General features: G+C 41.8%; 1 protein-coding gene across 11 annotated transcripts in view; it reads right to left on the reverse strand.

Annotated features, from left to right (window-relative positions):
• The window catches only part of LOC122560728 (trinucleotide repeat-containing gene 6A protein-like), a 171,121-nt gene that overhangs the window by 21,316 nt on the left and 125,093 nt on the right, over positions 1–24,712 (reverse strand). For 5 of the 11 annotated variants that reach the window (XM_043711710.1, XM_043711709.1, XM_043711711.1 and 2 more), the window contains 12 exons: positions 17,956–18,162; positions 16,914–17,080; positions 15,676–15,756; positions 14,811–14,859; positions 14,545–14,687; positions 13,776–13,943; positions 12,456–12,593; positions 11,388–11,534; positions 8,864–8,938; positions 7,723–8,152; positions 6,981–7,130; positions 5,922–6,098 (listed from right to left, as the gene is read on the reverse strand). In XM_043711710.1, the coding sequence (XP_043567645.1) occupies positions 5,922–6,098; positions 6,981–7,130; positions 7,723–8,152; positions 8,864–8,938; positions 11,388–11,534; positions 12,456–12,593; positions 13,776–13,943; positions 14,545–14,687; positions 14,811–14,859; positions 15,676–15,756; positions 16,914–17,080; positions 17,956–18,162 (1,932 nt within the window). The remainder of the gene's footprint in view (positions 1–5,921; positions 6,099–6,980; positions 7,131–7,722; positions 8,153–8,863; positions 8,939–11,387; positions 11,535–12,455; positions 12,594–13,775; positions 13,944–14,544; positions 14,688–14,810; positions 14,860–15,675; positions 15,757–16,913; positions 17,081–17,955; positions 18,163–24,712) is intronic. The other 6 variants (XM_043711719.1, XM_043711717.1, XM_043711720.1 and 3 more) reach the window with 4 other exon arrangements.

Raw genomic sequence — 24,712 nt, forward strand, 5'->3', positions numbered from 1 at the left:
TGCTTTAATGCAAGGAGTGTCCGAAGTAAGAGTGACGAACTTAGAGCATGGATCAGTTCTTGGGGCTACGATGTTGTGGCCATAACGGAGACATGGGTTTTACAGGGGCAGGAACGGTTGCTTGATGCTCCAGGGTTTAGAACGTTTAAAAAGAACAGGGAGGGTGGAAAAAGAGAAGGGGGTTTGGCATTGCTAATCAGAGTGCATCACAGCTACAGAAATGAAGGTTGTTGAGGAAGGTTTGTCTACTGAGTCAGTATGGGTGGAAGTTAGGAACAGCAAGGGAACAGCCACCGCATTGGGGGTTTTCTACAGACCACCTAATAGTGGTAGAGAGATTGAAGAACTCATAGGTGGGCAGATTCTGGAAAAATGCAGAAGGAGCAGGGTTGTTGTTATGGGTGATTTCAACTTTCCCAATTTCGACTAGAACCTGAGTGCAGATGGTTTGGATGGAGCCATTTTTGTCAGGTGTGTTCAAGAGGGTTCCCTTACTCAGTATGTAGAGAAGACCGACGAGGGGAGAGGCCATTTTGGATTTGGTGCTTGGCAATGAGCCAGGACAGGTGTCAGGCAATGGGAGAGCAGTTTGGTGAGTGATCACAACTACCTCACATTTAGCATTGCTTTGGGAGAGTGAAAGGAGCAGTTACCGAGGGAAGGTATTTAACTGGGGGAAAGGAAATTATGATGCTATCAGACAGGAGCTTGGAAGTACAGACTGGGAGCAATTGTTCCATAGAAAGGATACAGCAGACATGTGGAGACTACTTAAGGAGTTGGTGCGAGTGATGCATGAATTTGTTCCTTTGAGACAGGTAAGAAGGGTTAAGATTAAGGAACCTTGGATGACCAGAACAGAGGAGCTTCTCGTCAAAAGGAAGGCAGCAGCTTACGTAAGGTGGAAGAAGCAAGGACTTAGCACAGCTTTAGTGGATTACAGGCTTGCTAGAAAGGAGCTCAGAAATGGACTGAGAAGAGCCAGGAGGGGACATGAAAAAGGCTAGGCAAGAAGGATTAGGGAGAACCCAGAGGCATTTTACTCATATGTGAGGATTAAAAGAATGATCAGGGAGAAGGTAAGGCTGATCAGGGATAGCGGAGGGAACTTGTGCGTGGAGTCTGAGCAGATAGGAGAAGTCCTAAATAAGTGTTTTGCTTCGGAAAGGGAACTTGTTGTGAATGAAAACTTTGAGGAGCTGGGATACAGTCTTGTCCAGATCAAAATTGATGAAGTTGATGTGCTGGAAATTTTGGAAAGCATTAAGACTGATAACTCCCCAAGGCCAGACCAGATTTATCCTAGGCTGCTAAGTCGCTGGTGAGGATATTTACCTCCTCACTCTTCACGGGAGTCCTACCGGAGGATTGGAAGGAGGGGAATGTTGTTCCTCTTTTCAAGAAGGGTATTAGGGATATCCCTGGCAATTACACACCAGTCAGTCTTACGTCTGTGGTCAGTAAAGGTTTGGAAAGAATTCGGTGGGATAGGATTTATGACTATTTGGCAAAGCACAATGTGATTAAAGGCAGTCAGCACGGTTTTGAGGGGGGTAGGTCACGCCTCACAAATCTTATTAAGTTCTTCGAGGAGGTTGTCAAGACAGATTGACGAAAATCGAGCAGTGGATGTGGTGTATATGGACTTCAGCAAGGCATTTGATAAAGTTTCCCATGGTAGGCTCATTCATAAAGTCAGGAAGTATGGGATACAGGGAGATTTGGCTATCTGGATTCAGAATTGGTTGGCTGACAGTGGTTGTAGATGAAAAGTATTCTGCCTCAATGTCAGTGTTGAGTGGGGTCCTGCGAGGCTCTGTTCTTGGGCCTCTGCTCTTTGTAGTTTTTATAAATTACTTGGATGAGGAGGTTGAGGGGTGGGTGAGTAAATTTGCAGATGACACAAAGGTTGGAGGTGTCGCCGATAGTATAGAGGGCTACTGCAGGCTGGAGCACGACTTAGACAGGATGCAGAGCTGGACTGAGAAATGGCAGATGGAGTTTAACCTGGATAAATGTGAAGTGATGCATTTGGAAGGTCGAACTCGAATGCTGAATATAGGATTAAAGGCAGGATTCTAGGCAGTGCGGAGGAACAGAGGGATCTGGGTGTGCAAGTACATAGATCCCTCAAAGTTGCCAAAGTAGATAGGGTTGTTAAGAAAGCCAATGGTGTTTTGGCTTTCATTGTCAGGGGGATCGAGTTTAATAGCCACGAGGTTTTGCTACAGCTCTACAAGTCCCTGGTAAGACCACACTTGGAATATTGTGTCCAGTTCTGGTCGCCCTACTATAGGAAAGATACAGAGGCTTTGGAGAGGGTGCAAAGAAGGTTTACCAGGATGCTGCCTAGACTGGAGGGCTTGCCTTATGAAGAAAGGTTGAATAAGCTTGGACTTTTCTCTCTGGAGAGAAAGAGGAAGAGATGAGACCTGATCGGGGTATACAAGATAATGAGTGGAATAGACAGTCAATAGCCAGAGACTTTTCCCCAGGGCAGGACTGACTGGTACGAGGAGTCATAGTTTGAAGATATTAGGAGGAAGGTATAAAGGAAACGTCAGAGGTAGATTATTTACGCAGAGTTGTGAATGCATGGAATGCGTTGCCAGCTGTGATGGTGGAAGCAGAGTCACTGGGGACATTTAAGCGACTGCTGGACATACACATGGATAACAGTGAGTTGAGGGGTGCGTAGGTTGAATTATTATATTTCACATTAGGATTAAACCTCAGCACAACATCGTGGGCCAAAGGGCCTGTTCTGTGCTGTACTTTTTCTATGTTCTATGTCAGACGCGTTCTTCCCTGAACCAACATTTTTTTCTTCTTCGACTTCGACATGAGTTCCAGATCACTACCACTACCACTCTTGCATCTCTTACCCAAAAACCTTATGTCTGTGCACCCCTCATCCTTGTACCATCAACGTTTCTCTCTTATCTGTACATATATATAATCATTTTTTACATCTCTATCAGATCACCCCTTAATCAGTTTTGCCAAATAACCACCTCAGCTTCGACAATATTATAAAACAGCTAAATTTTCTCATGCAACTACTTTGGTAATTCTCTTCTGCACTCTCAGAAGGACATTAAATGCGGTGACCTAAATAGAGTTTGATACAACATAGCTGCTTTTGTACTCAATACCTATTTATGAATCTCAAAATCCCATCAGCTTTGTTAACTATCTCAACATATGTTGCCACCTTCAAAGATCTATGCACATGAATTCCCAGGTCTCTATCTCTGTGCACTATTTAAAATTATCAGAGAGTAATTATTGCCTCTGCCTATTATTTCTATCAAAACGCACAATCTCATATTTCAGCATTGGTCACTTGGTCCCCCACAATCCATTAGCTTATTTATGTCCTGATACTCAAATGATATAAAGTTCACTGTATGCCACATCTTCAAACCGGTTATTGACAAATTTTGACATTCTACTTTATATTTATAAAGGCACAGATTCAGCACTGATGCTTCGAGAACACTGCTGTCATCAATCCACCAGTCTGGAAAACAATCATTTCACATAACTTGATGTTTCAGTTCTTGAACCAATTATTTATTAAAATGTATTTATTATTTCAACCACCTCAATTTATTAACCAGTCTTTCATGTGACTTTGTCAAGATCTTCCTCAAAATCTATATAGACAACATCCATGGCATCCCTTCAATAGCCTTTTCTGTTACTTCATCAAAAAATTTAAATTAGTCAAGCATAATTCACCTCAATGAAGGAGAGCCCTCGAGACATTTTAATTCAAATCTCTCCAAGTGCCTTTCAATTTTATCCTGGTCAATACTTCTAAAACCATCAATGTTAAATTAATCAGCCTATTAGCGCAAGAAATACATTACACCCTTTCTTGAGCAAGTATTATATTTCCCACTTTGCAAATTTATCATCTCTCCTCAATCTAGGGAAGTTTACAGGGAAGATGTTCCACCATCGCTACTCCCACTTGCCGAGCAAACTATGATGTCAGGTATCTGGATTAGTTAGGTCTTTCCAGTTTTCACCTTCCACTTTGTTCAGAATCTTCACCTTCATTTCTAACAACATTTTCTCAGCATCTTGATCCTTAAACACCAATACTAAATTCTCATTCGGATTTGTAGCCTTTTTCTGTGCCTTGAAACATTTCTCTCCCAAATAGGTTTCTTACCTACCCACTTAATGCAACATGTCAGAAGATGTTTGGGTTCATTATGTTAGTTTCTATCAATTTTTAATATTCTCTTTGTCACTGTCATTCCTTCTTCACTGCCTCTCAACTTATTTTATTTGGTCTGGTTTTCACTAGAACCAGACATGCATCATGTAGCATTTTTGCATTTCATCATATTCCCTGTCTCACTCATCATCCAAGGAGCCTGGGCTTTGATGCCTCTGTCTTTCCTTATTAGGCTGTACTGAAAGCACTTCTACATTAAAGACCACCATAGGCATTTGTTATTCCTGTTGACCACTACAGAAGAAATACACAGTGATTCAGGTTATTATAAACACAAAGTGAGCAGTCAAAGAACAGTACAGCACAGGAACAGACCCTTCAACCCTGTGCTGACGAAGGATGCCTTTCTAAACTAAAATCCTTTTGTCTCCATGTGGTCCGCATTTCTCTATTCCTTGCTTACTCATATCTGTCAAGATGCCTCAAAAGTTGTTATTGCATCTGTTGCTACCACCATTCTATTGGCAGTGCATTCCAGGCATTTAATACCATGTGTAAAAAATGCTTGCCCGCACATCATCTTTAAGCTTTCCTTCTCTTACCTTAAACCTATATGCTAGAGTAACCTCCAACCCTAATACAGGGAGAAAGACTCGAACTATCCAATCTTTCCCTGCCCTTCAATTTTGTAAACCTCTATCAAGTCGTCCCTCTGGAGTTCAAGTGAAAACAAATCAAGTTTGTCCAATCTCCTCTTCTAATACCCTCCAAACCAATCTATACCCTCTCCAAAGGTTCCACATCCTCCTGGCAATGTGGCAACCCAGAACTGTATGCAATATTCCAAACATGGTCTTACTAAAGTTCTATATAGCTACAACATGACTTGCCAATTTTTATACTTTGTGCCAACCAATGAAGACAAGCATGCCATATGCTTTCTTGACCACCTTATCCACTTGTATTAGCACTTTCTGTGAACTGTGGACCTGTATGCTGAGATCTCTCTATGTTAATGAGTCATAGAATCCCTACAGCATGGAAATAGACCCTTCGGCCCAACAGGTCTACACTGACCCTCCGAAGAGTAACCTACCCAAAACCATTCCCCGGACCTATTACTCTACATTTACTCCTAACTAATGCACCCAATCTAAACATCTCTGAACACTATGAACAATTTAGCATGGCCAATTCACCTGACCTGCACATCTTTGGACTGTGGGAAGAAACCGAAGCACCAGGAGGAAACCCATGCAGACACAGACAATGTGCAAACTCCACACAGACAGTCGCCAGAGGTTGGAATTGAACCCAGGTCCCTGGCCCTGTGGGGCAGCTGCGCAAACCACTGAGCCACCGTGCATCACTCCACCCCGTCACCAAGTCATGTCTTATGCTACAAGTTAACAATTTCCATTTTAGTTCGTTTTTTTACATCAATGCATTTTTAAGAAATTCTCTCAAATCCTTTCCAATTGATCTCATTCTTTAGGGTTTTTTTTAAAGCGGATCTCTCCGACCAAGCTTTTTGTTATCTTCCCGAATCTCATGCAACTCTTGTCAAATTTAATTTTTCATTGCCACTGTGATGTACCTTGTAATGTTTTAGCACTTTGCAAAGTGCTATGCTGGATCGTTGACACTCTAACCTTGGAACTGGACCTAAAGTTATTTGAAGATAGAAATCAAAATCCAGCTTCAATTGTGCCAGTGCACAATGTCTTACCTGGTGGCCAGTTAACATTGCTAGAGAGCTTATCACTGGGTGATTTGGCACTTGGCCAGCCATCTCCAATAGATCCAGGAGGACTGGCCAGAGAGTTCATGGAAATGTCAAAGTGACCAAAAGGAGATTCTTCAAGCAACTTGCCAGAACAAATACTAAGACCACTTGAAGTAGCACCTAGAAAAAGAAAATATGATTTGTTTCAAACCTCACTACTAAACAGCGCAGAAAAGAATAAAATGGCAACAGTCCAGAAAGAATCACAGAGACGTACAGCATGGAAACAGACCCTTCAGTCCAAATTTGTCCATGCTGACCAGATATCCTAAATTAATCTAGTCTCATTTGCTAACACTTGGCCTGTATCCCTCTAAACCCTGGTAAAAACAATGACTGCAGATGCTGGAAACCAGATTCTGGATCAGTGGTGCTGGAAGAGCACAGCAATTCAGGCAGCATCCGACGAGCAGCAAAATCGACATTTCGGGCAAAAGCCCTTCACATTCCTGATGAAGGGCTTTTGCCCGAAACGTCGATTTTGCTGCTCGTCAGATGCTGCCTGAATTGCTGTGCTCTTCCAGCACCACTGATCCAGAATCCCTCTAAACCCTTCCTATTTATAAAACCCACGCAGGTGCCTTTTAACTGTTGTCATTGTACCAGCCTCCACTACTTCCTCTGGCAGCTCATACCATACATGCACCACCCTCTGCAAAAAATTGTCGTCCTTTAGGTCACGTTTATATCTTTTCCCTCTCACCCTCAACCTATGCCCTCTCGTTCTGGACTTCCATACCCCAGGGAAAAGACCTTGTCTATTTATCCTATCATGATTTTATAAACCTCAGTAAGGTCACCTCTCAGCCTACGAGGGTTCAGGAAAAACAGCCTCGGCCTATTCAGCCTCTCCTTATAGGAATAATGTGGCTGTTTATAGGCCATGAGCAAAGTCACAAAATTCCACAATTCAGAGATTCTCTTAGCAGTCTATTCAAATAACAAAGGACTTACCATTAATATTTTACCTGATTGTGTGTTAGGGAACCATTGGTGCCTTACCATGTTTGCTGGAGTTTTGATCTAGAGAGGAATTAACAGGAAGGTTCTCTGAAGCAGTCCATTGCTTCAGTCGGGATTGTTGGGATTGTGGCTCTTTCAGGTTAACAATACTGCCGAAATCCAGGGGTACATTCAAGTTTGGATTCAAGCCTAAGGAAGTAAATTGATTTTGTGTTATAATCCAAATGACGGACCCATATATGCAAATGTATGGAGTATTCACAATGCAACTTCTAGGATCCACAAAATCATACATGGCAACCATCATTCCTTCTCGTTTCCAGTGATACTTAGATATACAGGGTGCAGCACTTCAATGACACTTCAAACTTCCATTGAATATGACAATTGAGTGTCAGCAGCCATTCTGTCCTGGAGAGACTCACATGGCAGGGGCTGACTTGTCATCAAGGGCGAGACTCTCAAGTCACATCTCAGTCAACCAGAGCAGTTGTGGCAGATTTTCTTCCCTGAAAGCCAGTGGTGAAAATATTAGGGATTTTTTTTTTTAAAAGAACAATCTGGTAGATTACGGTCAAGTTTCTCTGGTGCCAGTCCATATTACTAACATTATTAAATTCAATTCCAGAACATGCTGCTGATGGGAATCTGAACTGCCTTTGGTCTGCTATCCAGTTTACAGTAAATGTCAAAGGGAAACACTAGGTGGCAAGACATTGGGGCATCTTTATTTTTATTCAAATACTTTTGTAGAAAAAAAATATACAAACAGATTATTCACCTCTTGACAAAGACCTTTCTTGAGTGGCAGGCTTCCTTCCTGCATGTTGATGGATGGGTGAGCCTGGTATGTGGTTGCTTGCATTACACAGTGGAGGGCTGAGGAGGTTGTGGTTAGGGCTGTTGTCAGGAAGAAACATTTTGGGCATAGGATATTGAGAGGGCATCGGGGAAAGGTGAGCAGCTTGCGATACTGTGGGATCAGATTGACCTGGACTGGGTTGTGGAAACCCACCTAAAGGGTAGCTGCTGTATGTGTTGAGCGAAGGCGGCTCTTTCGTTTGCAGCTCATGTGGGGTGGGGGGCATGAGGTTCTCCGGGAAAGGCTTCATGGAGGGCTGATGCGGTGGTGGAGGCTGCTGCTTCAGAAGGCTTGTTTCCAGTTGACGGGGGTGTTGCAGCATCTGTTGCATGTTGAGCACACGAGCAGCCTGAACATGTGGGAAGGGAAAAAAAAACAGACGTTTAGTTGTCATACATTCCAAAGCCAAGTTAGTATTTGTTGGGAGTCACTTTTATCTCCTCCCCACAGTATATCAGCAACATAAACTTCAACATTCTAAAATCCATAGTGATTTTAGAAATTCAGGTAGGATAAGGATTTTACTTAATTGTCAGAACTCAGTTGCTGCCCCCTTTTAAATAATCAGCTCTACTCAATGTGATGGCAAACTGAAGTAATGAGAGTTTTGAAGGATGGAGGGGCTGTCTGGGTCAGTGTAGTTTGATATTTATGACGAGTTCATTCAAAGGAGACAATCTGAAACTGAGCAAATGTTAAAAGACTCAGATCAAATTCAAGCACAGCATCAATCAACAAACATTCACACATTTGGCAGTGCCTTTGCCACAACTGTCACCACAATCTACACCCTGGCATCTGTTGCCTCTCCTTTAATGATTATGGTGTATTCACCACCAACACTACACAGCATCACCCTTATAACAGAGTTTCTACACAGACTGGCAGGGTACAAGCCAGAATTCTACACTAGGGCCCTGATCTCATGTTTGACCAGGAAACAGAACACTTGTTATATTGTTTCACCGAAATCAATACGAAATTTAATTTCCCACAGGGGCCAGCAGTTATGAGCAATTAAGCTTTCAAGCTCAATCAAGAATATTGTAGAAGACTTTACCTGTTCTTGAGACTGACGCATGGGTCCTGGCACATTCCTCTGATTCTGTGCCTTCTGTTGCTGAAGCAGCAGTCGCTAATATTAAAAAAGGACATTAAAGTGTAAAATGGCTAACTGATCTCACACTGGACATTGAAAACCTGCTCAATGGGGCAGATTGAACTTGTCACATTCTACAGTTTTGACCTTTGTGAAGATACTGAATTTGTTTGTTCAGGTTCTGGGAAATGGTACCTAACCTAAAGTTAACAAACTCCTTGAAGCTGATGCAGCACTGGATGTAGGCTTTTCTAAAATACTGCAGTGGGGTGATGGTCAGTTGGATAAATTTCCTGATGGACCTAGCTCTGGTCAGATGAATACTATTGTGATACCAGGATCTTGATTTAATATCTACTTCAAAACATGCATAAATGAAAGGACATTTTCAGCATAATTCTACAATGAGCTGGCAGTATTAGATGCAAATAATTTGCTCCTTTCTTTGTCAGCTTTTACCGATGGATGGAGCACTGACTATCTGCAAAAAATGAAGTATAGTTTCCCTCCTCCCCCAAACTCAATCTGATTCCTGCAGGGACTTGTCTGTGGTTTCCCACAGTGCCAGGAAGGAAGTGGTGTGGGGAATACAGAAATCAGATCTACTTGGAACGCACTCACTACCCTTTTACTTGTACATGGATTGAGTAATTGCACGCTACAGGACAAATTCAAACCTGTTCTATTTGCAGGTATTTTCTTTGGGAGATATTTAGGAAGTATTGTGGTAAGTTTGGGGGGGGTGGGTGGGTAAAGATGCTTTCTCAAAGAAGCCAAACTTGCCATTCGTTACCAGAAAGTGGTGAATGTTTTAGGCTGGTTTAGGGGTTAGCAGACACTTCATCATTACCTTGTCTTTCAATCTCCTCTTGGCCCAAATATCCAACTTCATAAATATTCATCTGAGAGATGTTGTATTATGCTTTATTAAAATGTCAGCAAGTAATTTGAATCCAGGTTGCATTACAGCATGGGGAACCCTGCCGTTACGTAATACAAGCAACTTCCAGCTGGGATATTGAGAGCAATCAGAAGGAAATCCAGACTAATACATGCCACATAACTATAACAGTAATCCTACCCATGCCCTGATTGAGATCAGCTGTTCTAGCAAATATTAGGGATAGAATTTATGATTTTCAGGTTAAATTGTTCTGCTACCTGAACTACTATTCTTAACATACCGAAGCAAGAGTCAGCCTGACTTCAAAAACTGTTCATTGTTATCCTAGCTCAATACAAACACTGGTTTGCTCTTTCCTTTTCATAACCCATCACATTACTGCAGAAGACCAGCCCTGCTCTCCATTATGTCTTGAGCAAGATCTTAAAGGGAGCATTTTATACAATATTCTCATTATTCTGCCAATCAACTTAATAAATAGTGAAATATATATATATGTGTAAGGTTAGATCACGGGATCCGGGGAAGATAGCCAAATGGATACAAAATTGGCTTGAAGGGAGGAGACAGTGTGTGGTGGTACAAAGTTGCTTTCTGGATTGGAGAGCTGTGCCCAGTGGTATGCCACAAGGATTGGTGTTGGGCTCAATGCTTTTTATCATTTATATATATGATTTGGATGGGAATACAGAAGGAATGGCTCGTAAGTTTGGAGATGACACCAAAATAGGTGGTGCAGTGGACAATGAAGAATATTAGCTGAGTACAACGGTCCTTAATCAGATGACCCAATGGGTAGATGGTGTTTAATTTAGATAAATGTGAGGTGTTGCATTTTGTAAAGACAAAGCAGAGCAGCACTTGTACAATTAACGTTAGGGCCCTGGGAGTCTTGGCGAACAAAGAGACCTAGCGGTGCAGATTCCTTGAAAGTGCAGTCGCAGATAGACAGAGTGGTGAAGGCAACATTTGGCACCCTTGCCTTCATTGATCAGAATACTGAGTATAGGAGTTGGGAAGTCATGTTAAAGCTGCACAGGACATTGGCGAAGCCACTTTAGAATACTGCAAGCAATTCTGGTCACCCTTCAATAGAAAGGATGTTGTTAAACTTGAAAGGGTGCAGAAAAGATTTAATGATGTTATCAGGACTGGAGAGTTTGAGTTATAGAGAGAAGCTGAGTATGCTGGGGCTCTTCACCCGGAAGAGTTGGAGCCTGAGCAGTGACCTTATAGAAATCTATAAAATCAGAAAGCATGAGTAACAAAGGATAGGGGAGTCCAAAACTAGAGGCTTAAGGATAAGGGAGAAAGATTTTTAAAAAACCAGATGGGCAACTTTTACATGCAGAGAACGGAATAAGCTGCCAGAGGAAGTGGTGGTGCAACTACAACATTTAAAAAGACATCTGGATGGGTATATGTATAGGAAGGGTGAAGAGGGATTTTGGCCAAATGCTAGCATATGGGGCTAGATCAGATTGGGATGCCTGGTCGCCATGGACAAGTTGGACGGAAGTGTCTGTTTCCATGCTGTATGACTATAACTCTAGAAATCATACAAATAAACTGCTGCTGTACCTGTAGCTGGGAGATCTGTGAAAGTTGAGACAGTTGGTTCAACTGGGAGAGCTGGTTCAGCATGGCTACCTGCTGGGGGCCAAAATTTAATAGTGCAGTGTTTAGGCTCCCATTAGCTGTTGCATACTTCAGTAATGATGCTGGAACCTTTAAGAGAATAGAAATTTTTTTATATTTAACGAGCCACTCAAATTCAACATTCTTTAAACATTCAGCTGTTCTGCCTGGTTGTTAATTTTTCTCCAGGCCAAAGCTAATGTTAGCAGTTGGTGGCCTCTGCTCATATTTGGAAGCTTGTAATAAAGAGAGCCACATTTTGTATGGTTGGAGAATTATGTTCAAAAAGACAAATCATTCCCACAGTTTGCTGCAACTCCTCGACTCGAGCACGAGCTGGGGTGACTTGCTTCTTCCCCTCCCCATCACACAATGCAGATATTAACAGGTTGCCACATGTTTGCCTTGGGTATGCAGCTGCATCCAATTATAACACATGCTGTCAACAGTGCGCCATTACCAGAAATGTCTTTACATCAGGTGAGGTAGCACATTCCTGTCCCAACAAACTGATATCAGTAACAAGGTTTTTTTGCATTTGTTTTACTACGGCGTACAAACTAGCATTTCAGAACGAAAAACAGAATGTAGAGAAACTACTGCATCCCAAACATGCAATTGCCCCTCACCAAAGCCATCATCCTGGGGTAAGCTCAGACAAGAGGAATAATACTGATACATGAAGTCATGTGGTGCCCATTATTTAAAATATAGCTCAAATGATAGAAATAAAAGCGCACTCTGCTTTGTTAATTGAGGATATTCTTCCCATGCCCCTGTCCACCTCAACAACAACCTCATCCTGATAATTTAAAATAAATTGCACTGAGATATCATAGCACCTTCCTTGCATCGAATAACACGAATTAAGGGCACGAGCTCACCACATGCCAAGAATGAAGGTGAAAAAACTCCAAATGGCCAAACACCTGTTGCTTCTGGTTAAGTCAAAGAACAAAAGGGGTTAGGGGAAACTTTGAACAGCAAAGAAAATCACAAATATTTGTGTACCTGAGGGGATAATAATGGAGGAGGCACTTGAGCGCGGAGATTAGGCTGAGATGAGTTAAGAGGTTGTGCTGGAGGCTGTTGCATGCCCCTGGCTTGTGCTGCTGCATTGCTGCCGCCAAATATATTAGGATTGCCATTCTGTAAATAAGAGCATAAGCAGCAGAGGAAAGATCCATGATTTCAACCACATCACAGGTTAATTGCAGAATATTCAACATGTACCACATCAACAGTCTGCTGTCTATTCCATTTCTTTCTGCTTTAAGCTAAATCATCAGCCCCTGAACATTTGTAAGACTGGTCACATCTTTTTAAAATGAACCCAACCATCCATGAAGACCCATTTGTGTTGAGACTGTTCTTTCTATCAACCAGTACCAACTTGCCACTTTCTGCAAAAATTACAAATACTCAATATACTCAGTAGTAATTTTAACTCATTTTATTTCAACTTCAGCTCAACTGTGACGGTAGCAGGTGACAAGACAGGAATTAATCGATCTTACCCATTCTACAAAGATAAAGTTCCTTTCCTTATGGAGGAAGTGTTTATTATTCTTAGCTTTATTGCACCTCTAACTGTAAGTACTTAAGACAGTTTCACTTTTCAAACAGATCAAATGTTGTTGCACTCAACTAGCCAGTAATCTATGTACAAAATAAAAAAAAAGATATCAGGACTGTACTGTTATTCATAGCTGATAGATATTCTAATAGTCACTCATAAATGATCTTTATCAAAGGATATGTAACATATAACAGATGTAGTAACTGCTTTTAGTGAGGAGCAATGACATGTACCCAGTATGTGGTCTGAATAGAAACAATGGAGGAGTCCATAAAAAAGGTTCAAAAGGCAAGTTGACAAATATTCAACTAAAAAGCAAGGGTGTATAAAGAGGCCAGGATAATGAGATTAAGGAGGTAGCCTTTTATCCCCCCCCTCCCCGAGAGCTGGCAAAACTTAAAAGGCTCAATTATGTATTTTCTGCACTGTTACATTCTACTTTTGCTTGCTTATTTGTGCCATCGTTTCCTCAAAGCAGGATAAAGCGTCAGAGCTGAAATGAGAAAGGATTCCAGAATTCAAGGGAAATGTCCAAGGCAAAAATACAAGTATCTCATAATAGCACCACCAGACACTGCTTGTTTTCTGATTGGGATAATTAAGATAGGGTGACAAGAGGCAGAAGAAAAATGAAGCAAAAATAAAAGAGAGCAAAATATTGAGAACAATCCTGAATATGCCGCCAAAATGAATGTTATCACTGACACATTACAATTGACACCATGCACACAGCAGGTCGTGAACAGACTCACCTGTCTAACAGAATTCAAGTTTTGAATGCCCAGCCCCATTGAGCCAAAGGCCTGATTAGGTAGTGCACTGTTTGAAGGGGGAAGCTTCACACTTGGTGCGGACATGTACGATAGGTTTTGGGGCTCTTCTGCTATAATGCCATCTTGATTGGACAGAGACAAAGACAGCTGGGCAGGGGAAGTGGGTTTGGAAAAAGCACACAATGGAAAACCCATCAGCAGCAAAAAGGCAGACATGGCAGGAACAAGAGAAGAGACGAAGGGTTAGCATCTATTTGAAGTCCACAAGCAGAGTTAAATGGCCTGCTACCAACAGGTGTCCATCATGCAAAAACAAGTCACATTACTACAAATATTGATTAGTATTACCAGATGCAGTGTACAAAGTGAATGCAGCCACACTGTGATGAAAAACACTTCAGCATGATAATGAATTGAGAATCACAGCATTGCTTTGATACAAGACAATGGCCCTTCTTCCAAATCCCAGTAACACAAATTCCTAGTTTCAAAAGCAGGAAAAAGTAAAGTCACCATAAAGGATTGGAGATTTATCATCAGTGGTCATGTTTACTTAATACTGGGGTCTTTGGAATCTAGTAAAATGTGGAATCTAGTAAAAGGTAGTAATGGCCCATTATCAAAAATCAGAATCGATTCAGCCTCATGTCTTACTTTTTTTGTCACTTATATCTACAAAATTAGCTAGAAGTGATAAAAAGGCACCCATCTGTTGTAACACATAACCAGAAATGGAGAGAATACTAACCTTATCATAGTAAGGATTGCGTTCCATGGAAGACTCTTTGGAAATCAGAGGACGAGAAGCATGTCCTTTGCCTATAATGCCATTATATTCTCCAATGTTCATGCCATGCTTGTCCATTTCCATTCTTTTATCTCTCAACACACCTGGAAAGGTAGGAGTCAGGCAGGTTTTATTAAATATGGTCAATGAACAAAGACTCCATTCAGGATGGAAAATTACTGTGTGAGAAAGATGTTAAGGAGAATTTTATAGCAATAGCAGCTTACCAATAGGTATGTCCATCTTATTGCTCTTGGTTTCTTCAGCAGACTCCCTCTGTAACATGCAGAAACCACCTTAAATATTCACAATTCGCTGCATTCAGATTACTATCAATTGTAAGCCCAAAAAATAATTTTTTCCAATCCTATATGTTGGCCCACTTCAACCAGATTTAACAATAAGGTCACTTTTTTCAGTCAAAAAATGCAATGGTAGATGAGTGGATGTCAATGGCAGCAAAGGGCAACTTTGAGTTGTATACCTTAATTTGACGAGATAATTTTATTCAGAAACATGGTTATTCATCTCTGCTGAGAAACAAGCACTGCACTAAGTGAAAGACTGATAGCAAAGGCAGACGTACTCTGGATCTTAGCAAATGAGCAAGGTTTCACAAAAGAGGTTAAAGAAATAATGAACACTGGCTTTTAATAGTTAGCAAAACAGTACTTAGTAAGAATTTAGACTCTGTATTACAGCATCAGGAATAAAAATATGCAGTTCAACTCCACCATGAGTGAGAAATGACAGAGTTCCTGCTAAAATATCACATTCTTCAATACCATTCTTGTCATAAACACTTCAGAATCCTAAAACATTTATGCCATTATCATACCGCAGGACAGAACTAAAATCAACATTCTTGCTTTGACAGAAATCAGGTTCTCTCTTCACCAAGTTAATTTGAATTAAGGCATCGGAACAGAAATAACATCAGATACATTTTCCTGACCCCACTCTATCCTAGAGAGAAAACTCCAGCTCTGGCCAGGGTCATTAGTGATTAGAACAAGGCCCAATCCATTGTATTCAGTCTGCATATCAAAGAGATGGGAGAGAGAATAAAAGCTCATGATCAATTGTACTTACAGGAAATCCAATGTTAGAGAATTGCTTCATTAATTGATTCATCCACATATCATCTTGTTTGTTTCCCCCTTTTATCATGCCCTAAAATGAAAAGAACTAATCATGAGACACAATGGGAATGGCTAAGCCATTCAAAAACCAAATCCTTGTAAAAACAAGTTTGCTTCATGACTCTGGCACCCATCACAAACATAACCTGATGTTATTTTACAGTGACTTAGACACAAAATGTGCACTGTTTTTGTTCATAACTTGCTCACCTGTTTCTCCTCTCTGCATCACACCCATACCTGAGACCAAGCTGGATATTCAGAAGTGGGTGGACATGATATGTGACACTTTGCAGTAGTCCCCTATCATGTTGCACTGCACAATCTGAAGGATATAATCCCAGAGAGGGACCACAAGTAAAGCACTGAAAGCACCAAAGCACAAATCAAAATATGATTTTTATTTAAATCACCAGGGCAGTATCATTTATAGCAAAATACTGGCATTTGCAGTAGCTTTTCTAATTTGATATTAAACTAATAGCAACTTAATTATTTCATACTTTTTACAGTTAACACCATAAATTTATGTTCAATGTTTTAGAACACAAGAAATAAAAACACTATCATACAGACTGCTCCATCCCTCAATAATACTATGGTTGATATTGGCTTCAACATCATTTTGCCATTTACATCCATTATTTCTTTCCTGGAGATAGAAGTCTGCGTTTAATTCAGCCTTGAAGATACTCAACAATGGAGTATCCATATCCTTCTGGGAGAGAGAAATTCAAAGATTCAGAACTCTGACTGAAGTAATACTGTATTTCATCTAAGTCCCAAACTAGCCCCTTTTCTTGAGACAGCACTCTGTGCTCAGGCAAAAAGACCAAACTATATTATCCTGCCAAGCTGCATCAGAATCCTTTATGTTTCAGTGAAATTATTTTCTTTGAAGGTCCAAAGAATATTAACCGAATTTATTTAGCCTCTCTTCATCTGACTGCACATTCACCCCAGGGACTGATCTAGTGAAGCTTCATTGAACTGCCTTGCACGTAAGTATGCCTTCCCAAGACTGCAACAACTCCAGGATCTCATTATACTACCAAAATCTAATGAGTACTGAAAGATCTGCGCAAGGTCAGTTGTTGAGTACTTTAAAATAGGAGAGACAATAACACTATATACATCTTTGAAGTCAGTGACATAGGTGTAAGCAACATATTTGCCAAAAGTCTCTACCTTTTGAGCCATCTTTTTTGATGTCCAGTTTGAAGAGGAGGTGCTATCCTGTGAGATGTTGCTGTTCCACATCACAGACTCTCCCTCTTCTTCCTCCCAGCTGGAGTGACGGGTTCCTGGCACCGATGCTTCCTCATCACCCCAGCCATCTTGCATAGGTTTGGGCACTGTAAAGAACAGATGACTGATTTCAACTACTGAGAAAACGGTGGTCTGAATTTATCCTTCACTCTCATCGAGACCAAAGCCTGTGAACACTTCTGAACAATGTTGTTCTGGTTTGAACTGACATAATAACGTTTTCCATAACTTATTTACAAGATTCGCAGACGTTAAACATTAGAATGGAAGGCCCAACCACAACCCAAGATGACAATATGCCATAATGTACCTTGGAAGAATATTCTTGTAATTCTGCACAGGAAGAATAATGTGTATTTTTAACATATATTCGTTTTCCCAACATCAATTATAAGTTGAAGTACATGAGATGATTGCAATGATGACGAGATGGACAACAAGAGGGGATCTCTTAAGGGGAGAAAAAAAACTGACTTTATGCTTTTACTAGTTGCCTAATTCAGACTTGACATTTGTAGCACCTTGACAACATGCAATGTAAAGATGAGTTTCAACACAAAGGCTTTCATCACTGGGCGAATAAATAGGGTTAAGGATTCAAAAGTAATTTAGGGCATTTTGTAAAGAGCTGAAAATGCGTTGCTGGAAAAGCGCAGCAGGTCAGGCAGCATCCAAGGAGCAGGAGAATCGATGTTTCGGGCATAAGCCCTTCTTCAGGAATATTGTAAAGAGTCAAGACATCTGCATCAAATGTTCAAAACATAACCTATGCAATTGGCAAAAGAGGATTTATGAGATGGAGGATGGTATATGTTAATTTAATGAATGTTAAGGTTTAATGCTACACATAATAAATTAAACTTGTGGTGGAACTTATTACTCAAAGCCCCAATGCAAAATGAATCATGTCTACTCTCAAAATATGCACCCACTTGAAATTACAAAGTATTAAGAGCTTTACCAGGTCGATTTGGAGGTGGTGGGGCAGCTGGGGTGTTACCCCATCCAGAGGTACCAGCATTGTCATTAACCGGCTCTCTCCAGCTGGTTCCTGTATCCATGGGTTGACCCCAGGCTGCAGTTCCATTGTCCACTGTTGCAGTTAGAGCTGGTGGCTCTCCCCAAGTGGATTCAGTGTTTGTCTGAACGTTGCAAGGGTCTCCCCAACCTTTATTAAACACAAAATAAAAATCAAAAAAAAGGGGCTCAGGTGATATTCTTGTCAACACAAGCTGCTCTGATGCTTTGGTGCTAAAATTTAGAAGTTGTACTTTTTATTTGGGGGAGGGGGCAGCGGATTTGGAAGACAAACTATACAAACACTTATGGAGTCACTAAATACCTCTGAACTAAAGTACATAAAGTACGCATTCCTGAAAGGAAGAAGAATCGAGAAAAGGGGAAAAAACATTCATGGCTCAACAAAGAGAAGGATAACAATGATAAGAACTAGGACATTTCATAGTGCAAAAGTTATTGGCACTCTTGAGGATTGGGAAAACTTTAAATGACAGCAAAAGGATTACTAAAAAGAAATAAAAAAAGAGCTAGGATGAACTATAAAAAGAAACTAGTAGAAAACATGAGCACTGATATCAACAGCTTCCATAAGTATACAAGGAGGAAGAGAATAGTGAAAGTTAACGTTGGCTCTTTAGAGGGCAAAAATGGAAAGTTAATAATGGGAAACTCCGAACTGGCAGAGGCACTAAACCAATAGGTCATCTGTTTTCATAGTGGAAGATAATTTCTTCCCAGAAGCTGCAGTTACTGAGGAACTCAAATAACTAGGGAGAAGGTGTTAAGTAAACTGATGGGATTAAAGACAGGTATATCCCTGGGGCCTGATAGCCTGCACACTTGGGTATTAAAGGAGGTGGCAACAGACATAGCTGATGCATTAGTTAGGATTTTCCAAAATTCCCTGGATTCTGGAAGGATACCAGTGGATTTGGAATATACTAATGTGACACCCTTATTCATTAAAGGAGGTAGACAAGAATTGGGAAACGAGAGACCAATTAGTTTGGGCTCTGTAGTGGGAAGTTGGAGTCAATCATAGAGGAGGATATAATTGAACACTTAAGAGTCAGAGATGTACAGCATGGAAACAGACCCTTCAGATCAACTCGTCCATGCCAACCAGATATCCCAACCCAATCTAGTCTCAACTGCCAGCACCCAGCCCATATCCCTCCAAACCCTTCCTATTCATATACCCATCCAAATGCCTCTTAAATGTTGCAATTGTACCAGCCTCCACCACTTCCTCTGGCAGCTCATTCCATACACTTATCACCCTCTGCGTGAAAGAGTTGCCCCTTAGGTCTCTTTTATATCTTTCCCCCCTCACCCTAAATCTATGCCCTCTGGTTCTGGACTCCCCGACCCTAGGGAAAAGGCTTTGTCTATTTACCCTGTCCATGCCCCTCATGATTTTGTAAACTTCTATAAGGTCAACCCTCAGCCTCTGAAGCTCCAGGGAAAACAGCCCCAGCCTGTTCAGTCTCTCCCTATAGCTCAGATCCTCCAACCCTGGCAACATCCTTGTACATCTTTTCTGAACCCTTTCAAGTTTCACAACATCTTTCCGATAGGAAGGGGACCAGAATTGCACGCAATATTCCAACTGTGGCCAAACCAATGTCCTGTACAGCCGCAACATGACTTACCAACTCCTGTACTCAATACTCGGACCAATAAAGGAAAGCATACCAAACGCCACCTTCACTATCCTATCTACCTGCACTCCAAGGTCTCTTTGTTCAGCAACACTCCCCAGGAACTGACCATTAAGTGTATAAGTCCTGCTAAGATTTGCTTTCCCAAAATGCAGCACCTCGCATTTATCTGAATTAAACTCCATCTGCCACTTCTCAGCCCATTGGCCCATCTGGTCCAGATCCCGTAATCGGAGGTAACCCTCTTTGCTGTCCACTACACCTCCAATTTTGGTGTCATCTGCAAACTTACTAACTATACCTCTTATGCTCGCATCCAAATCATTTATGTAAATGACAAAAAGTAGAAGACCCAGCACCGATCCTTGTGGCACTCCACTGGTCACAGGCCTCAAGTCTGAAGAGCAACCCTCCATCGCCACTCTCCGTCTTTTATCTTTGAGCCCACCCCACAGCTCACCAATAGGATAAACATACTGAGGAACCTACAAAAGAAACGGACAGATAACCAGGTTTGACCTTAAAAGAATGAAACCTGAAAGCAACAACACCCCCAGATTCAAGGACTACCTAAAGTGCACAAACCAGACATCCCACTCAGACCCATAGTATCACTACCAGGGACACCATCACACAAACTGGCTAAAGAACTACAGCAGAAACTGAAACACCTGATCAGCAGATCCAGACACTCTATACAATCAACACAGAAATTCTTGGACATCATCAGAAATATTAACATAGACAAGGAAGAAACCATGGTCTCATTCGATGCAACGGCACTGTTCACCTGTATCGACAAACCCCTAGCCAGAGAAACAATAGCCAACCTGCTGGACATACAGAACAGACAACAGGACGATGAACCTATCAACAAAGACGGCATACTCAAACTACTGGACCTGTGCCTCACAACACACTTCACATTCAACAACCAAATATATGAACAAATCAACAGCACACCCATGGGCTCACCCATCTCTGGACTCATAACAGAAGTGGTAATGCAAAGATTAGAACAAACAGTCTTACCGCAAATTCAACCCAAACTCTGGGTCAGATATGTGGATGACACCTTTGTAATCATTAAAACACAGAAAGAGAGAACACACACCGGAGCATCAATGCCACACTCACAGGAATTCGCAAGGTTTGTAGCTCAGGTTGAGGTTTAGAGTGTAGGTTTGCTCGCTGAGCTGTTGGTTTGATATCCAGACGTTTCATTACCTGGCTAGGTATCATCAGTGGCGACCTCATTCCATACATGTATTTGCCCTCCTGATTTCCCTCTTAAGTATACTCCTACTGCCTTTATACTCTTCGAAGGATTCACTCGATCTGTCCTGTCTATACCTTACATATGCTTCCTTCTTTTTCTTAACCAAAGCCTCAATTTCTTTAGTCATCCACATTCCCTATACCTACTAGCCTTTCCTTTCAACCCAACAGGAATATACTTTCTCTGGATTCTCTTGGAATACCAACACTCAATTCACCATGTCAACATGGTTTCATGTCATGCTTGACAAACGTGGAGTTCTTTGAGGATATAACCAGCAAGGTGCATAATAGGGATCTGGTGGCTGTGGCATATTAGACTTCCAGAAGGCATTTGACAAGATGCCGCAGAAAAGACTGATCTAGAAGCTTAGATTCCAGGGTTAAAGGTAAAGGTAGAGTACTGGCTTGGCTAGAGGACTGGCTGACTGAGAGAAAGCAGAGGGTTATGATAAACGGGTTCTTCTCTGGAATGGTGAATCATAATTAATGGGGTACCACAGAGTTCAGTTCTTTGACACCAACCATTTACAATCTATATAAATGATCTAAAAGCAAGATCAGTGTGTAACATAGTAAAGTTCAGGGATAATACTCAAATAGACGAGAAAGGAAGCAGTGACGAAGGGATAAAGAGTTTACAGATGGATATTGATAAGCTAGGAGAATGGGCCAAAATCTGGCAGATGGAGTTTAATGTGGATAAATGCAAGGTTGTACATATTGGCCAGAAAAACAAAAGGGCAAATTAGTATTCAAATGGGAAGCAGATTCAAAGTGTGTCAGCATAGAAGGATTTAAGCACCTCTGAGCAGAAGTGGCAGAAAGTGGGTATGCAGGTGCAGCATATAATAAGAAAGGCAAATGGAACCTTGGCATTTATTGTAAAAAGGACCGGATTTTACCAGTAAAGAAGTGTTGTTACAATTATATAAGGCATTGTTGAGACCACATCTGGAATACTGCTTCCAGTTTTGGTCTCTTTACTTGAGGAAGGGTATGGTGGCACTGCCAGCAGTTTAGAGGAGGGTCACCAGGTTGATTCCAATGATGAAGGGGCTGTTGTACAAGGAGCAGCTGAATAACCCAGGCTTGTATTCAGTTGAGTTCAGAAGAATGAGCGGGGATCTGAGTGAGGAACATAAAATGCTGAAGGGGATTAATAAGGAGGATGTTGAATAGATGCTTCTCCTTGTGGGACAGTCTCAAACAAGAAGGCATAGATACAGAGAGACAGGAGGCCGATTCAAAACTAAGATGAGGAGAAACTACTTTTCTCAGAGTTGTGAATCATTGGAACTCACGACCCCAGAGTGCAGTGGAAGCAGAATCAATCAAGAGATTCAAAAGAAAAATGGATAGGTTTCTGATGAAAAGCAGGATAAAGGACTATGGAGAACAGAAGAAAGTGGAGATAAGACCAGGATAAGATCAGCCATGATCATGATAAATGGTGGAGTGCGCTGGAAGGACTGGACTGCCTACTCCAACTCCTATTTTCTCTGTCTATATTTTCTATGAATACGAGGATAGCACAGGAAAGTGCTATCATCAGCCATGACCTTACTGAACAGAAGAACAGGCTGAATGGGCTACTTCTGTACTATGATCCTAACAAATATGAGAAGAAACGACAGCCAATGAACAGAGGAACCTCGAGGTCCCGATAGAAACGTTACATCAAAGACTTGTTTCCTATAGTGATCGTGTCTTTTGTTGACAACAAATAAACAGGCACCGTCTCCAAATGACTGACCTCCCACCCTTTCTCTCGCCCCATACTTTCCCTGGAGTTCTACAGAGAGACGTATCCTAAACTCTGCACCGCACCCCCCCCTTCCCCAGATAATATGACCAAAATTGTCCTGTACAGGGCAGACGTGGAACTGTCAAAAAGTTGCAGTAAGGGGTGTATGTGTGCACATGTGCATATATGTGTGTGTATATATGTGTGCATGCATATGTATGTATATGTGCGTGTATGTATATGAATGTATGTATGCATGTACATGCGCATGTACGCACTATTTGGAAACTTACCCAACAAAGGCAGCAGCAGTCTTATTGTTAGTATTCTGTCCGGCTGCCCCAGAGAGAGAGGCGGGGGCAGTGCTGGAAGGGGTGCGGTGTTGGATGAGGTGGGCGGGGGGGGGGCGGTGTAAGGGGGACAGGGTGGGGCAGGGGTGCACGGGTGGAAGTGTTGGGCAGGATTGGGGGGCGGCGGGGGCGGCTAACACACTGTGTTGCTGTAATCTCCTGAATGGGGAGCAGACTTTAAAAACTCTGAGCCCCAGAGGTAAGGCATTTAAATCGATTATCCAAACAAAATAGTGCCCACCCATCTCATACAGCTCGGAAACAGACCCTTCGGTCCGACTCGTCCATGCCGACCAGTTATCCCAACCCAACCTAGTCCCACCTGCCAGCACCCGGCCCATATCCCTCCAAAACCTCCCTATTCATATACCCATCCAGATGCCTCTTAAATTGCAATTGTACTAGTCTTCACCACTTCCTCTGTCAGCTCATTCCATGCAAATATCACCCTCTGTGTGAAAACGTTGCCCCTTAGGTCTCTTTTATATCTTTCCCCTCTCACCTAAACCTATGCCCTCTAGTTCTGGACTCCCCAACCCCAGGAAAAAGACCTTGTCTATTTATCCTATCCATGCTCCTCTTGATTTTATAAACCTCTACAAGGTCACCCCTCAACCTCCGGCGCTCGAGGGAAAACAGCCCTAATCTATTCAACCTCTCCCTTTAGCTCAAATCCTCCAACCCTGGCAAATCCTTGGAAGTCTTTTCTGAACTCTTTCAAGTTTCAATCGATAGGAAGATCAGAATTGCATACAATATTCCAACAGTGGCCTAACCAATGTCCTGGACAGCCACAACATGACCTCTCAACTCCTGTACTCAATACTCTGACCAATAAAGGAAAGCATACCAAACACCGCATTCACTATCCTATCTACCTACGACTCCACTTTCAAGGAGCTATTAACCTGCACTCCAAGGTCTCTTGGTTCAGCAACACTCCCTAGGACATTATCATTAAGTGTATGTCCTGCTAAGATTTGCCTTTCCAAAAGGCATCGCCTCACATTTATTTAATTAAACTCCATCTGCCACTTCTCAGCCTATTGGCCCATCTGATCCAGATCCTGTTGTAATCTGAGGTAACCTCTTTCGCTGTCCACTACACCTCCAATTTTGGTGTCAACTGCAAACTTACTAACTGTACCTCTTATGCTCGCATCCAAATCATTTATATGCATGTAAAGTAGTGGACCCAGCACCGATCCTTGTGGCACTCCACTGGTCACGGGCCTCCAGTCTTAAAAACAACCCTCCTCCACCACCACCCTCTGTCTTCTACCTTTGAGCCAGTTCTGTATCCAAATGGCTAGTTCTCCCTGTATTCCATGAGATCTAACCTTGCTAACCAGTGTCCCATGGGGAACCTTGTCAAACGCCTTTCTGAGTCCATATAGATCACGTCTACTACTCGGCCCTCATCAATCCTTTTTGTTACTTCTTCAAAAAACTCAATCAAGTTTGTGAGACATGATTTCCCACGCACAAAGCCATGTTGACTATCCCTAATCAGTCCTTACCTTTCCAAATACATGTACGTCCTGCCCCTCAGGATTCCCTCCAACAACTTGCCCATCACTGACATCAGGCTCACTTGTCTATAATTCCCTGGCTTGTACTTAATACCTTTCATAAATAGTGACACCACGTTAGCCAACCTCC

This window comes from Chiloscyllium plagiosum, chromosome 21, assembly GCF_004010195.1.
Source record: "Chiloscyllium plagiosum isolate BGI_BamShark_2017 chromosome 21, ASM401019v2, whole genome shotgun sequence".
Classification (NCBI taxonomy): domain Eukaryota; kingdom Metazoa; phylum Chordata; class Chondrichthyes; order Orectolobiformes; family Hemiscylliidae; genus Chiloscyllium; species Chiloscyllium plagiosum.